This window comes from Xiphophorus couchianus, chromosome 1 (assembly GCF_001444195.1).
Source record: "Xiphophorus couchianus chromosome 1, X_couchianus-1.0, whole genome shotgun sequence".
NCBI lineage: Eukaryota > Metazoa > Chordata > Actinopteri > Cyprinodontiformes > Poeciliidae > Xiphophorus > Xiphophorus couchianus.
This window is the reverse complement of record NC_040228.1, coordinates 20,837,452-20,852,961: the sequence shown is the minus strand read 5'-3', so window position 1 is coordinate 20,852,961 and position 15,510 is coordinate 20,837,452. Positions and strand designations below refer to the sequence as shown.

Here is a 15,510-nt window from a genome sequence, read left to right as displayed (position 1 = left end):
AACAGTCAGACATCTATTATTTTTCACAAACTCCTTTCTTTACTTACACACTCTTGTGCTCTGAAACCCTACGAGGCGATGGCTTACTGCGAAAAGATCGTCTGTTCTCAAAAAAATGCCAACTCTTCCTCCATATCTTGTCCACCATTCTTTCAGTCAAGTTAAGTCCAGAGTACACAGGCTCCTCCAGGAAACCAAAGTTTATGCAAAGTTAAGGGCCAATCAGTGACCAGTGGGGAATTACATCATGTGTGCAGGCGTGACGACACACTGTTCCACTTCATGCTACAAAGTCCAGTTTAGAGCAGAAGCACAGAGCAAATACAGCTTTCAGTAAATCCTTAAGCGACTTGAGGTGTCGCTGAACGAGTTGCCAATTTGTTCAGTCACACCATACCAACATTCCTTCTCTGCCACGGTATGGTGTGCCCACGGTTCACTCACAGGCGAATGTGTTTGAACTGTGACTTGACACACCCAAATAGTGTACACAATCCACTTCCTTCATTAGAGGGGCCTGAAATCAACATTCAGCAATGGCAGCAGCCTATCAAACAAGAGGAATCTGCACTGAGTGAAAAAAGGGGAACTGAATGACTTCAGATACCAGACGCATGCAGTTTTGCAGTTCAACATAGTACAGATTAATTCATTTGAAATGCATGCCAGTGAAATGACAACAACTAAAAGCACTATTGAATCTTTCTGAAATTTTAAACAAAAATAAATCTGATTCGATGCACCTTTAGCTGACTCAAATTTTCCTTGCTTCTTTGTGGAAGTGTATTTCTAACACAAACAATATGTTTTTTTTCTCTGTAGTTATGCTGCTTTTACTGCCAAATTGAAAAGCTTGGCTACATTTTTGTGAGAGTGTAGGGCAGATTGATTAGTTTTAGAGATAAATGCAAATCATTTGGAGAATTTTTGTGATCTTGCTTCAGCAAACTATTTAAATGTGAAAGCTTAAAACAAGCTGACAGGAAGCGGTTGCTAAGTTACCAGCACATATCATACTGTAAGTGTGCACATGGGATTGAATGGATTTTCCACTTTTACCTGTAAAAAACTAAAACCTAAAGGAAAGTCATTTTTTAATATTATTTTGGTATTTATATCCTTGTTTTTCCATCTGTCTTAGACAAAAATTCTTGTTGTGTGACATTAAACTTTGAATTTTGACCCACGGAATTTGAATGGGCATCTGATGACATCATCACATTGGATTAACAGTCAGCGACAACTTTGGGAATGTTTACATTTTTAAGGGGAAATCATAAGATGAACTAAAGAACAATGTGGCTAGCAAAAATACTGCAAATGCAAGTAATCTGATACATTATAACTAATAACTAATTGAAAGTAACTGTTAACAGTTTCTTCTCAGGGCAATATGTAGACAATGTTTAATTGAGATTAAGAATACAGTAGCAGGGGAAAAAAAGAGCCACGCTTTTATACTGCTGCCGCAACACCAGAGCGACCACAAGTCACTGAAAATCCAACCTCATTGCATAATCACCACTGGGACAAATCTCTCCAGCCATCTGTCATGGCACTCCAAAGCTGCTATTCTGTGAGTTAAAAGTGACACACTGCCTTCTGTCGCAGAGCCAAAATACGGCTGAGAGGTATCTCTGATTTTCTACAGCAGTCAATAGAGGTTTAATTAGACATGTGGTTAAATGAAGGTTAGAAATGCTCTAATGCTTTTTTTATTTTGCAAGCAACGACCACCATTTGGTGGACAGTTTGCCTCTCAGATGCTCAATATAAATTAGAAGTTGAGGACAGATTTCACATGAATCTATGAGAACCACAGATGACTTTTAGACTTAAGATTTTAGACTCAAGTCACACTTAAGTCACAAAATTAGACTTTCAAACTTGACTTACACTCTAAAGACTTGTTGTTTAGGACACATGTTTCATAAACAAGCTAATCTCATGTTATCCTGGGTGAAAGTAAGAGTGAACCATTTGAGCAAATGATCGTTTTCCCCACTTAATTACCATACTGAATACTAATTGTCATGGTAATATTCTGAAAACAGATAAACATGTTAAATCTAAATTAGACTTAAGGATGATAATTTGAATTCTTAACCTACAGCACTTCTTTTTTTTAGGCACACAAGACAGAAGCCATCTGACTGTGAAAATTAATTTCAGTAATTAGATACATTAAGCTTCCCTTGGACAAAAATGACTTATGAACATCTGAAATCTCTTTTCTTTACACCCCAGGTCATCACTGCAAACTTCAATTTACTTTATTACCATCTGTAAGATTGTTCAGCAAATGCTAATAAGACTCTGCTAAACTAAGACAGGTAAACTGTACCTCTGCAAAATTATTAAACCTCATGTTTTGGCATAATTTAAGTAACATGCCAAAGTTTTGAATTTAAGCCCTTAACTGTCATCCTCAAAACACTTATAACTAAGTCAATAGGTCCATGAGGACTGTTATGGCCCCTGGCCTGTTGAGGCTGTGCAGGCTCCTTTTTTGTTATGCAGGTTCAGATGTGAGGGCACACCTTCTGGATTGGCTGCCTGGAGGCTGCAGGAGAGCAGCCACCCCATTGGGCCAGCAGAGACTTGCAAGCCAATCAGATGTTAATGAGCCTCACCTGCTCCCTATAAAAGGCACCTGAAATCATTCCTCCAGGGGTGGGGGAAGCGGTTGTGTAAAGCTGTTCCCCCACCTTTGGTGCTTGTAACTGCTTTGGGCACTGTTTTGTTCCTGCTTGTTCTGTTAAGCAGTTTGTGTCTGCTCTAGATTGTTTTGATACAAGCTAGAAGCTCGTGTTTGGGAGGTTTAGTGCTCCCTTTGGTCCTTTCTTTTGGGTTGTTTTGAGTTTACTTTAGACTGACTTGTTTGAACATTTTGTAATTTAATTTGCACTTAACAATTCTTGAATTTGTTAGTCATTTTCTTTTGTTTTAATTGGGTTAAATTGTATTGTGTTTTGGTTTGGTTTTGTGACACCATTTTATTTGGTAATAAATCATTTTACATTCCACTTTTTCTCTGGACACATTTTTATGTTACCACCCCTAGACCTTGGGGGCGCAGCAAGGACACTTGTGTCATCATGACAGTTATGGGGTCAATCTAAATCACAAAAAGACACAAACTGCGTGGATGAGTCACTGGGTGTGTTGTCTCACTCCATCGACACTAAGAACATTAACAGGACTGACTCAAAACTTTAACTACAAAGCTGGCTTTGCCTTGAGGCTCGTGGGCCAGAACCATTTTTCACTTAAGTGCCTTTCTTCTGCTTCTCATTTAACCATCCAAATATTCAGACCGGCATGGGATTGTGGGTACGTGGAGAAGTAAGAAAGTATGAGTAAGTGCGTCTGCGCTTTTTGCTCTGAGGTCACTGAATACTTGACTGAGTGAGGTCAGCTGCTCCTGATGGAGAAAACGGAGGGAGAAGGTGGAGAACAGAAAATAGAGGAGTTCATATTTTAAGCTGCAATGGACGTTGGAGAGAAAAAGGGAGAAGTTGAAAAAGCAAGGGCATCTATGAGAAGCAAACAGTAAATGTTATGATTTATATTAACATGATGTCATATATATAAAGCACACTGAAATAATAAAAAACGCTGTTTAGACATGAACGAGTACGCAGTGATGTGATCTCCACATCATCTCCTGATTATGACTGTATTGCCCTTGAAATATGATAGCAAAGTTGTCAAACAGCAACTGTCCCAGCTTTAGGGTATCTAACCAGCTGAAGCCCCTCTTGCTTATGATGTAGGGAAGCACAGCAACACGGCTGGCAGTGATTTTCAGATTAAACGATTTGGATGAGTGGGATCAGGAGCCGTGGGGGGGGGACTGGACAATAACCCTTGTCCCCTCTAAACATCCTGAGTGAGCAGACCTAGGCCCTTGCCCAGGCCTCAACCCATTTCATAAGTAGGACCTGGGGGAAAACATTCCTACATCCTGGAAAAGAGGAGTCACATCAACAGGAGTTCTGGGAAAAGAAGAAAGCTAATGAGGTGCAGGCAGAGTGAGCTACAGCTTGGAACTAATTTAGTCCCCAAACAAAGTCACAAAAAGTCAGCTCTTGGAAAAATTTAGGAAATGTCTGCACAACAGTAGCCCATACCTTTGCAAGCCTTCCTTTAATAAAGACACAGATATTAATTTGAGATCTGATTCCGTTTCCCCCCTAAAGACAGAGATGTTAAATTATAAAATGGATGTTAAATGTTTTTAATTTTAACCAAACAACTCAACGTGGATTTTTTTTTTCAGAAAATGGAAAGAAAAGTGGCTCCGAAAAACGCAATGTATGCTCAGAGGAAATGTTGCAAACAAGCATATTACACTCACACTAACCACAAAACACAAATGCAAATCATTCTACCAAGAAGCTGACTAAATAGTTAAATGACCAGTTAACTTGGCTTATTTCACTTATTTGCTTTCAAAACATACTGTTATTATTGAAACAACTTTCTTAATACATCAAGTCTAACAAAAGAGAGCTTTACAGAAGATATAAATGAAAAGCAATGGTCAGGAGAGTGTAATCGGTTTTTCATGTTCAGTAAAGGCATTATAACTAAGAATTTGCATCATATTTGGTTTATACATGCATCAACAAATAATATTTCCATTATTTTCAACAATGACAATAATAAATGTTAGACATACAGTTGATACATAAATATTTTCATTCCTTCTTTTCTGTTGGATTACAACCTACCATATCTATTAGAGGAACCTGCACCATATTTTTTCTTTTATGTACAGGAATCATCAGGAAAGAAAACTGTCAAAATCTACATGAACAGATCAGATCTTAATGGGGAAAAAACAAAAATTCATTGCAGGTTTACTTGATCTGAAATTAACAAATGTATGACAAATAAGTGAGATGTAGTATTGAGGAAATGTTCAAGGGAGAAAACTTCAGACATTCACTCAGAATAATTATAAACGTAACACTTGTTTTTGCCCTCATTTTGCATGTGCTGAACTGAAAGATTTAAGACTTTTTCTATGCAGAAAAATCTACGTTGACATTGTCTGGATCTGGGTTAGTGAGCATTTCTCCCTGGCTGAGATAATTCATCCACCTCACAGGTGTGTCATATCAATATGTTGATTAGACAGCATGGTTATTGCACAGGTGTGTGTTTTCAATAAAAGGCCTCTCTAAAATGTGCGATCTAATCACTCAGAGACTGTTGAGAGCACAGCTTTGTTCAAATTTACACATCAGAATAGTTATCTAAAAGTGTGGAGTATTCAAACTTTTAAAAACACAATACTTTGAGGAACATATTTCTAGAGTTTATTTTATTTTCTATTTAATTGTAAATAAAGTATGTGTTTGTAAAAAACAAATAGCTGGCTGACGGTGGTTCGACAGCGGCTGACTGTCCTATGCTGTGAGCGTTTCTTGACAGTTTGAGTAATGTTTTTTTTTATGGTTTTTGAACTCTGCTGCATACCATACAACTATGACGACATAGGTCTTTGGAAACTCACATCTTTCTTGTGCTGCTAAATGAAGCAATAAGACTGGTCATCAATATTCTGTGCATTTTCACCAGCTCATATTCTTCCATTGCTTCGGTGAGTGGTGCTTTAGATTGTACCTTCTATTTTCTTTTCCTTGTTGAACAGTAATAAAAAAAGGGTTTGTCCTCTTCTGAATGAGAGAGGTGATGGCCAGTAGCTTACTATATTTCATCTGCTTGAGCGCCGTTATCAGCTATGAAGAAACAAACCTCATCTCTGCACCACTAATGTACATCCATAAGTACAGCCCCCTTTCACCCTGCATTTTAAAGATGCCAGTTTTTATGTGTGCATATAAACACAAGCAGTTAGATGGCCCTTCCAATAAAAATCAAGCAGCACCTCCACGTTACACTGCTTATCCCACATGCAGTGATATGCTCGAAGCAGCACCAAAGCAGATGTTTTCACCCTTTTCAAAGTGACTCAGAAAGCTCATAAATACAGATGCACCCAGCAGATCTCACAGCACGCAGATGGAGAAGTGAGGAGACTTTTCAGGTAGAAGCTCAAGAGACGTCATGGTAGCATATGAATCAAGTCCAGCGTTTAAAAGGTGAAGCTGCTAATAAACACAGAGGCAACCCGACTGTCTCAGCTCCAATAAGTGGCCTAATGAATTATCCTGCAGCTGCTACAAAACACACACAGAGGAACAAGTTAAGAATTTTACAGTTTGACCTGGCTGTGTACTGGAATGAGCACTGGCCAGCTGACTGACAGTACTGCTCCTGAGAGTGTTCTGCAGACTGTAAATAGTCAACTGGAGTCTCATTATTACTCGTGATTGATAACTACTGTCAGCTCTGTACTTCATTTTGAGGGGTTTTACAGTATTTCGATAGATCAAAAATGGCTTTTTGGTAGCTATTTGTACAGGAAAGCAGTAACTGAATCTCTTAAGGGACACAACTGGCTCTGTCTTTAGGCAAAAAAGGCCACAGATTGTAAAAAAAGAAAAAGCAAAGGGAGGTGTATTGGTCATCTAAATGTCACTCATTGTTTTGTGAATGGAGCCTCGAGTTCAGCTCAAGGCTATATGAAACTGGGTGTTCCAAAAATTAAAAGAGTAATGAAATAAATCTATGGGTTAATATATTCTGGCTGCAGTAACAACTTTGGCACAAATTCAAAACAAGCTAAGCTTTTCTTTGATCTGTTATTTGTGTTCTTGTATGTATTTTCAATAAATGTATTTTAATTCTAGAAAGATTATAGCATTATTAGTGAAGATGCAATTTAAAAGTGGGTTGAAAAAAGGAACGCAGAAAGATTAAGGGGAAAAACACAAATATTGGTTGAGTAAAATACAGCAACATACCTTGTTTATTGTATTTTCTGAATACTTAGAATGGGATGCAATGATAAACAAAAATCAGATGTTTTACATTTTAGTGTTGTGAGTCATATTTAGGAATGGTGAAAATTAGACAAAAATTAAACCAGTCCAAAACTTGAGACAGAATTAATCACTTGTGAGAAAGTTTCAAAACATCCTGCGGCTATGTGCAGCCTGGAATTATTTGTCTACAGGTAACGTAACTTTAAATTTAGACACTTTCTTTTCAGTTATCTTGAATTGAAACTAAACAGTGTCCCACAGGCCATGCATCAAACAAAAAGTTGACAAACCTAAAAGGTTTGTCTTGTGCTACAAAAACATTTTTAATGGGACTTTGTCTCAAATAATTTGGTCTTAGCTTCATGTCAAAACAGAAATGGAGAAATTAATAGCTAATAAACAAATATTAAACAGTGGCTAACCCCCGATATTTTTAGCAATGTAAGGGTTAGGTGGCATCTTTGAGCCTTGGTTTGTATATTTAACATCCTTCATTAGATGTCACTAGACGTCAAAAAAGTGCATAAATTGTTACCCTTTCGGCTTCCCCCCTTACTTTCTATGATATCACTATTTCAGAGTACAGTACATGTACTGTTTATATATTTTAGAATAATCATTTACCTGCTTCCACTCATGTTTATTTTCCACTTTTTTGCAGCATTTGAGCTAAGTTAGACACTTTTGATATTTTTTTGTCCTCAGAGATGCAAATATTATCTTTTTGGCAGATCTCATTTAGGATATAAAAAAACAATTAGTATGCAGTTCAGCATTACTGAAAGTACAAGCACATAATATTTTAATTTTACAAAAAAAAAAGAAACAAAACAGGATTGGCTTCTTTCCTATTTTAGAAGTTGATCAGTAGTCATTATTTGTTGATCAAATGACAGCATTACATATTCATGTAGTTCAGATGCAGCACATAAAATTCATGCTGCCAACAGAAGTAAGTTATCTGTTTGTTGTCACCATCCATAGACTTCTGAAGAAATCAGAAATCAGTGCTAATCTCCTGTTATCCACCAGGCCTCATTCTGTGTGATCAAGGCAAGGATTTCTCCTCCTCCTTCCTCACAAGATCAAACAACAACAGAACGAGCTTTCATTTTAAATGAGAAGAATAAGGCTTATGCCTGAAACTATCCTCAGCACCTGTCCTTGAGCCTTTCTAGTTATGGAGCAGCTCAAAGTCAGTTGGTCGGGGGGCCACGACACACCACAGGAATGCAATGCAATCCAGCTCCCAGATGGATCCTGTACAGTAAGACTAAACACACACATACAGTGAGTCAGAGCAGGGATCTGATCTATTTTCCATTGGAAGGGAGTCAAACCTAGAAAGGGGGACCAGTCTCTGAATAGATCTTAAAGATTTGCATTAAGCTAGTCATTCTCTGAAAACACAACACCAGCCTCTTTTATTTTCCTAAAAAGGATTAAAAAAAACCCCTCCAGCGTTTCCTTACTCAAAGGCAAATAAATATACACAGACGAGCTGGAAAAAAAATTGCATGCACATTTTCCACTTTTCTATTAGTCTTACCAGCCCTTTAGCTCCAGTTCCAGCAGCGACTGAGTCTTCTCTGAATTACACTGCAAACACCACATGCTGGCCGGCAATCACAAGACGATGTACTCCAAACATCAGTGGGTTCCCTCATGAATCCCCATACTGCCAACACTATTCCAACAGTAAATGCATCTCAGAACCATCTTTTGCGCCAGGCTGCAGCTGACTGCATTTCACCAACACTCTCATTTATTTTCCCGTCCTATAGATGGTAGACCTTTAAGTCAGACCTAAGTGGCAGTCTGCGATCACTGACAGACAAACCGAGCTCTCTCTTTTTGTCTTTCTTCCTCTACGTTCTCTGCGCGCCGGGCTGGTAGGAGTTTCCAGGGGGGTGGAGGCTTGGAAACATGGGGAGTGTGCGAGTGTCTGCCAGGTCCTGAGTAGTATTGGAAAGGGGGTGGGGTGCAGAGAAAGGGGGTGTGAAAGGACGGGGCTTTTAGCTGTGGAGGATTTGGAAGAAATATGCTGTTGGTGTCAAACATCACGCAAGACATGTAATGCAAAAGATCGAGGCAGCAGGTGAAGCAGATAGATAAAAGGTTTGTTCGGGCATGTTATGAACATGTGAAATGGAGAAATTACAGCACAGAGAGCAGGGTGTGTGATGAAGGAAGGTGCTAAAGATGCAATGCAGGAGGGAGGGGGGAGTGTATATAAGCCTATATGTTTAAACCCTGAGCATATGGATGGAAAAGGTGTAGGCAAGAGGATGCATCCTCCATGGAGGGCGAAGAAAACAATGTATTACAGATTCACACAAAAAGAAAAAGGGGAACATACTGGGGAGATAAAAGCAAATAAGTGGATCTCTATTAATAGAGCCTTTCAGGTCTGAGACATGGAGAAGAAAAAGGGCCTGAAGAGATTTTATCTCTCTTAGCTGAAAAAAAGAATCTCTTTCACCTCCGTGACTTTATGTACAGTGCCTCAAAAGTATTCATACCCATTAAAAAATTAAGAGTGCAATAGTTTTTGGGATGCTTCTATGTGTGCATTTAAATACAACTCCATGAACCTATGGTATGAGCTAGACACACATTTTTTACCTTCTTTTGTAAAAAACAAAAAAAAGATATACATTTATATCTCAGGATAAACCAGATTGGCTAGGGATAATTAGAGACTTTTACTGAGCCATGGTTTTTAATCACAGGTATCATACTAAAAGGAAGTGTAATTCAAATAAATACTATACTTTTATATATATTTTTTTGTTTGGACAAAGCTTTCAAAGTCATGGATCCTTTTCTTTCCACCCACAATTACAAATTAGTTTGCATTGGTCTTTTCCATAATGTCCCAATAACATTCATTGGAGTTTGGGGTTGTAGCGTGACATTTTGTACCTCTCCTAGCGGACTGCAGCAAATCTACAACACTGGCGTATGTACTCCCCATGCCTAACATGCATCAGACCGTTCTCTGACAGCCCCTTGTTGTTACACTTCACAGACCACAGATGAATCACTCCTCTGAGGCTAGGGGTGCAGGGGTAAACTTCCCCCCAGTCAAAAGTATTTTCTGAGGAATGACACGAGCACAGGAAACAGGGGAGAATGGCTCCCACATGCAGCCAGTTTACAGGGACACCAATCATCCAAACAGACACACACATACACCCAGAGGAAGATTCTTCTAATTACAGGCCTGAGCCCCTGAAATGATCACCTTCTGTCGCCTGTTTTCATCTTAGGCTGTAATGAAAGACGCAGAATTAAAGACATAGCCAAACAGGGTAAGTAAAAGATATTATAACAATCCACTATAAATGTCTGACCAAAGCAGGGGGATTATCTGCTGACATAGATCAGCAACTGACCAGCTGATCTATTTCAGTTTGAAACCTTGGCCCTGCACTCAGATGACTACAGGTGCTAATGCTTTGTGGAGGTGCAGACACTTGGCTCGGCTTACATGCAACTACTCATCATAAAAAAAACAAAACAAAACAAAACAGCGGTGACTCATTTAAACTTTTCTTTATTAAACTGGGACTCTGATTATTCCACACACAGAGGCACAAAGCGCCTTGTTTGGAAATGTCTGCGTTACATCAGATATTAGCCCCGGCGTCTGGCTTTGTTTTGGCAAAGCACCACAGGGAGCAGCTAACCAGAGTTTATTTGTCCTACTGAGAGAGAGAAATATGAAGCAATTTCTTGGTAAAATTACGATGCATTTGGCGTTTTACCCCCTGATTGTTTTAGCACGAGGCTCAGGGGCAACATTGTTTTCGGAATCAAAAAGACTTCTTCCTAAACTCATTCCCACTTGATGAGTTTATGTAAACTAAGAAATTAAAGTCTTCACAGGATTAGTTAGAATTATGTGGCTCTCTGAGCCTGCTGGCCTTCGTGTCTCACTTCCTCTTCTAAAGTTACGATGCCGTCTAGCCGTCCCATCTGCTGAAGGCCCACTCCATCTCCGGAGTCCTGACTGCACGCCGCTCTGCTCCAGCATGATGTCATTGAGAATTCCAAGCAGAGGCCCACTCACTGCTCATAAAATACCATTTCTTCAACTCAATACATATGGTCTTTCTGGATTTCAGCTCCTTTTTCAATCATCAACTCCTTTTGGTTTCAAACCCTGCCCTTCTTTTAATCTTCACAGTCATGGCACAGCGAAGAGAAGCTTAGGCTGGATACATTAGAGTTGGGCCGTTGCCAAGGAGGCATCCGAAAGTCAGATACAAGCAGCTGAAAACTGCTTTATCTGGTGAATTCCCACAGATGTGCTGCTTAAATACTGTCAGGGAACCAAGAAAAAAAGAAAAAAAACTTGGGACTTTGCTTTTGCAAGAATAATGAAAAAACACAGAGAAGGGGAAAATACAGCAAAGGAAACAGGAGGGGAAAGTGATAGCTTCCTGGAAAGTTGGTCACAAGATTTTGGCGCGATGTGTCTCGTCTACATGACATCATGTATCGTTTCTCCTCATCTTTTATTTTTTCCCTTTGCTAGATGCAGAGAAGCGAGGCCTGCGCCGAGAAATGGAAAAATAGAATGAAAACGCAACCCTTCTCAGGTCTGGAAACAATTAGAGCAGGCTGATGTCATAGTTTGATACAACAGCATACTAAATGAGATGTAGTGGCCCGGTAGAGCTTTGTGAACACAGAGGACTTTGTGTAAGACAGGAGGGAAAGAAAAAAGAAAGAGTCCTGTAGATTCTCAGGAACAAAGAATGTCTGTGCATAACAAAGATCTGGCAGCAGATTTATAAATAGAGCTGATTTAGAAGTAATTAAAGGATATGTTGCCTCTGCTCATCACATCCTGGCAGCAAAGCTGGACCAGATGTGTTGGCAGGGGGATCCTATGGGAATCATCAAAGTACATAAGAGGCAAGTGATATCTGAAAGGCTTTTCTTCTTTTTTTCCCATTTGTGCGTCTCTGCAGTAAGCAGTAGAAATGGTTTCCAACTCGAACAGAAATCATGTATCCAGATGCAGTGAAGCTGGAAGTTATCCTGTTTTAGCTTAGTATTAGCCGATTATTATTTCAAACTGCAGAAACAAATATTTCCCAATCCTGTCCTGACTTGGTCCATCTGTAAAATCTCTGGCTGACCCTGGTATACATGATGTTTGTCCTTAATTGTCTCATGTATAGGAATAGATCATTGTGGTGTCGACTAACCATATTGGCATTATCTTGGGAAGCCTGAGTGAAGACAGAACTATTAGACACTCAAAAATATTTTTGTCAAGAAGTGAATGTTTACCACAATTAAAGGTGATAATTCAAACGACACACAATCTTGTTGAATCTTAGCTGTTTTTCATTTACAGCATGGGTTTCTAGAGTATAACAAGCTGATATTAGTTGGTTAATTAGTTGTGTGGTTTTTATTCTTTGTATCTGACTGTCCTCACTTATCAACAACAGGAAAGATATAATTTCATCTTTGTTTGCAAACAACAGGTGGGGAAGGGGCTTGTGTCATTCTATGCTCCATAAGATACTCTGTCACTTTCTCTACCATTTCATTAAAAGGACTTAAAACAACAGCAGTGGGATGACATTGATCCAGTAAACCAGCTCCTCCCAAACTGGAGGAGGAGAAATTAAAGTAAGGCTAAGACACTTTTAAAATATATTTTAACATATTGACAATACAAACATGGGTGGGTGTTAATGTTGGCACTAAAATAATGCTGAACAGAAAAGATGTAGTGAACTGTAACAGATCTATAATAATTTTGTTTCTGTGGAAATAGCCCAAAATCTTTTTACGTCCTGTAGTACTGAGTCATACCGATGTCTTATTTATAAAAACATACATGTAATCCTTGCAACCGGTTCTAAAATAAAGAGTTCATGACCTGGTTAAATATATAATGTAATGTAAAAATGTCTAACATTTGAAAAAAGATAAAAGCTTTTTCCTCCCAAATATAAAATTGGGATGCAGTTTATTTTAGGTTAACACTGTATGAAAGAATAATTGAGCATGCTGTGGTAAAGCTGTTCAAAGCTTTACAAAAACCAGAGTGGCAATCAGTCACAACTTTGGTTGGTGCATTTCTAGGAAATGTGTTGCTGTAAACACCATCATGTCTTCAACCACATAAAAAAAGAGAGAAAAAAAAGTCTTGCTTCCTAATCTTTAGAATTGGTCCAAATAATCCTCTTTAATTCATACATTTGCAATAAAAAAATCTGCATAAGTTACTGGATCCTTGCTTTGCTAAAAAAAAAAAAAAAACCCACACAAGATAGAATTCTGAGTGGATTTATTTTGCACTTTCTTGGTGTGGCTGCATGTTTCCTTTCACATTCCAAGGTCATATCCAAGCCAGGTGCAGACTCTAAATTGCACTAAAATATGAATGCGGGCCACTAGTGACCAGCTCCTGGGCATTTCTCTGCAATGTTTAAAATGACTGAGTGGGCAGCAAAATTGCAAGAATTAAATAACACCCTTTCAGTGGAAACAGCAGACCTGTACTTTACAACTCAACCACATGTTTGCCTTTTCCTTCTGTGATTGCAGCTGGATGGGCTCAGCTTGAGAGCTGCATTTCTCCCCGATTTCTCTTTATTTCTCTAATTCTATTGATATTCTACAGCTCATGTGCTGCTTTCTGCTGGGATTATCAGAAGTGGGCCGTGTTTGTCGTGTTCAGCTGAAACCAACCCGTTACCATTTATCGCTTTTCTCTGAAGCTCTTCACAGTTGCCCCACCCTGACATAAAAAAAAAAAAAAAACATACTACAGCACAGTTCTCCCTCTGCTAAAAATAGATCCATGTGAGGTGACACGCTCTGCTAAACACAAAGCTGCAAAGAAGTAGACAAAGAATACACATTCACACAATGGAAAAGCCACTGAATGCCCTGCTGATTCCATCTTGTTTGCTCTTTTTTGACACACTGATGAGAGGTGCTTTTTCCCCCCCCAATGACCCACACTGTAAAATCTGAAAACAAAGCAGGACTCAGACAGTTTGTTTGGTGGTTGGTGTTCAGTGCAGCCAAGATTTCTAAATGCGACAAAGCCCACAGTGGGTATAAATACTCATGGTGGCCATAATGACTACAGCCAGGCAGCCTAAATGACAAAACAGAGGCCTTGCAGGATGGGACACAGTCCAGAGTGTGCACTTAGTGTCACAACGCCTCCCTCTGGTTATAGAGTACACAACATGCTCTCTTAAAGATGCACCGTAAACCTGATGGTGATGGGGGCACAGGGGGTCTCAGAGCAGCGATGTCATTCAGGATGACTGAGGTCAGATATTTTCTGTTCTGAATGCAAGTCGGGGAGGGGGAAAAGGGGGATTATTCAAAGGCACCGGGACGCAGCAGGCTGGCTTTTTCTGGTTGGGGAAAGTTTGCGTGTGAGGTGACAGAGGGGTTGGGTCATGGGGGCTGTGCAGTGATCTATTTGTGGCAGCAGCAGACTCACACCTGTCTCAAGCGACAGCCCTGTCGCTTGTTACAGAGCAGGGCAGGTCAGGAAAATGAATCACCGCATTTGAGTCCTCTTCACTTCAAATCCTAAGCTTTGTGAGAATATTTCAACAAGAAAAAAATTACATAAACATGTAAAATGTAGTAAACAGGATTTTGTTATATGCTCATCTGTTGTCATCAATTTCATAAAATTCCCTGAATGATTCGGCTTCCTGACTAATAAAATCAATAAACAGACAACCAACCCTTTAAAAATCACATCTGGCTGCTGTCCTGATTCCAAGATTGATTTCTGGAGGCCATTCATAACTTTTTTCCCCTTCTGAAGCCCATTCAAAATGTATCCATCTTTAGTTAAAAACTAGAAATTTCACAGAACAAAGAGTGCTTTTCAAATATGATTCTAGAGTCAGGAAGTGAAATGGATGAACAAATTTTAGAGTTCAAACAAATAAACTTGATATTTCAATCCAATTTCCTTTTTATTTTCAGTTAAATCAGGGACACCAGGACTTTCTTTAAAACTGTAGCATTTAATATGAGGGGCTTAGAATCAAATCATCTTTCTGCAATACACATCTTTGCACTCAAATTGCCAGGTATTTTAGAAAGTACTTGTATGTTGTTAAATGTAAAACAGAAAATAGATGCAATCATTACAATAGAATTGACACTCTATAAAAAATAATGCAAGAGGCTAGTATGTAGGGTTACTATGAGATCCATGTGGTGTGATGGTTGACTAAAATCACAGTTTTCAGGGTATTAGAACAAAAATTAAGCAACAACATAATTGCTTTTAGAAACATTCATATACTATTAGTGCAAAAATAGTAAAACATGTTCATTACAGTTATCTAAATCATGTGCTTGGTTTTATTTTTGATTCATTTCATATTTTGTTTGTACTTTACAATAACAAATATAGCGTAATTACATTAGTTATTGTATGTTTTGTTTCTTTATTGCCTGACAGAAATGGAAATACAAAAACTGATACTAATAATCTGCTTAATTTAGCTGTTTTTGAGTGCTTTTTGTGATTCACACATTAATATTACGTTTTTGATTATTTTTTTGACTAAAACAACTTTCGCAAGATGATGGT

General features: G+C 38.7%; 1 protein-coding gene across 9 annotated transcripts in view; it reads right to left on the bottom strand.

Moving 5' to 3' along the window:
* LOC114149258 (IQ motif and SEC7 domain-containing protein 1-like) overlaps positions 1 to 15,510 on the bottom strand; it is a 125,507-nt gene that overhangs the window by 19,196 nt on the left and 90,801 nt on the right. Inside the window, exon 1 of one of the 9 annotated variants that reach the window (XM_028025001.1) lies at positions 8,449 to 8,775. The exons of 7 other annotated variants lie outside the window; for them this stretch is intronic. In XM_028025001.1, the coding sequence (XP_027880802.1) occupies positions 8,449 to 8,513 (65 nt within the window). In that variant the 5' untranslated portion in view covers positions 8,514 to 8,775. Of the gene's footprint in view, positions 1 to 47; positions 400 to 8,448; positions 8,776 to 15,510 lie in introns of those variants that run through there. One more of the 9 variants, XM_028024980.1, reaches the window with a different exon arrangement.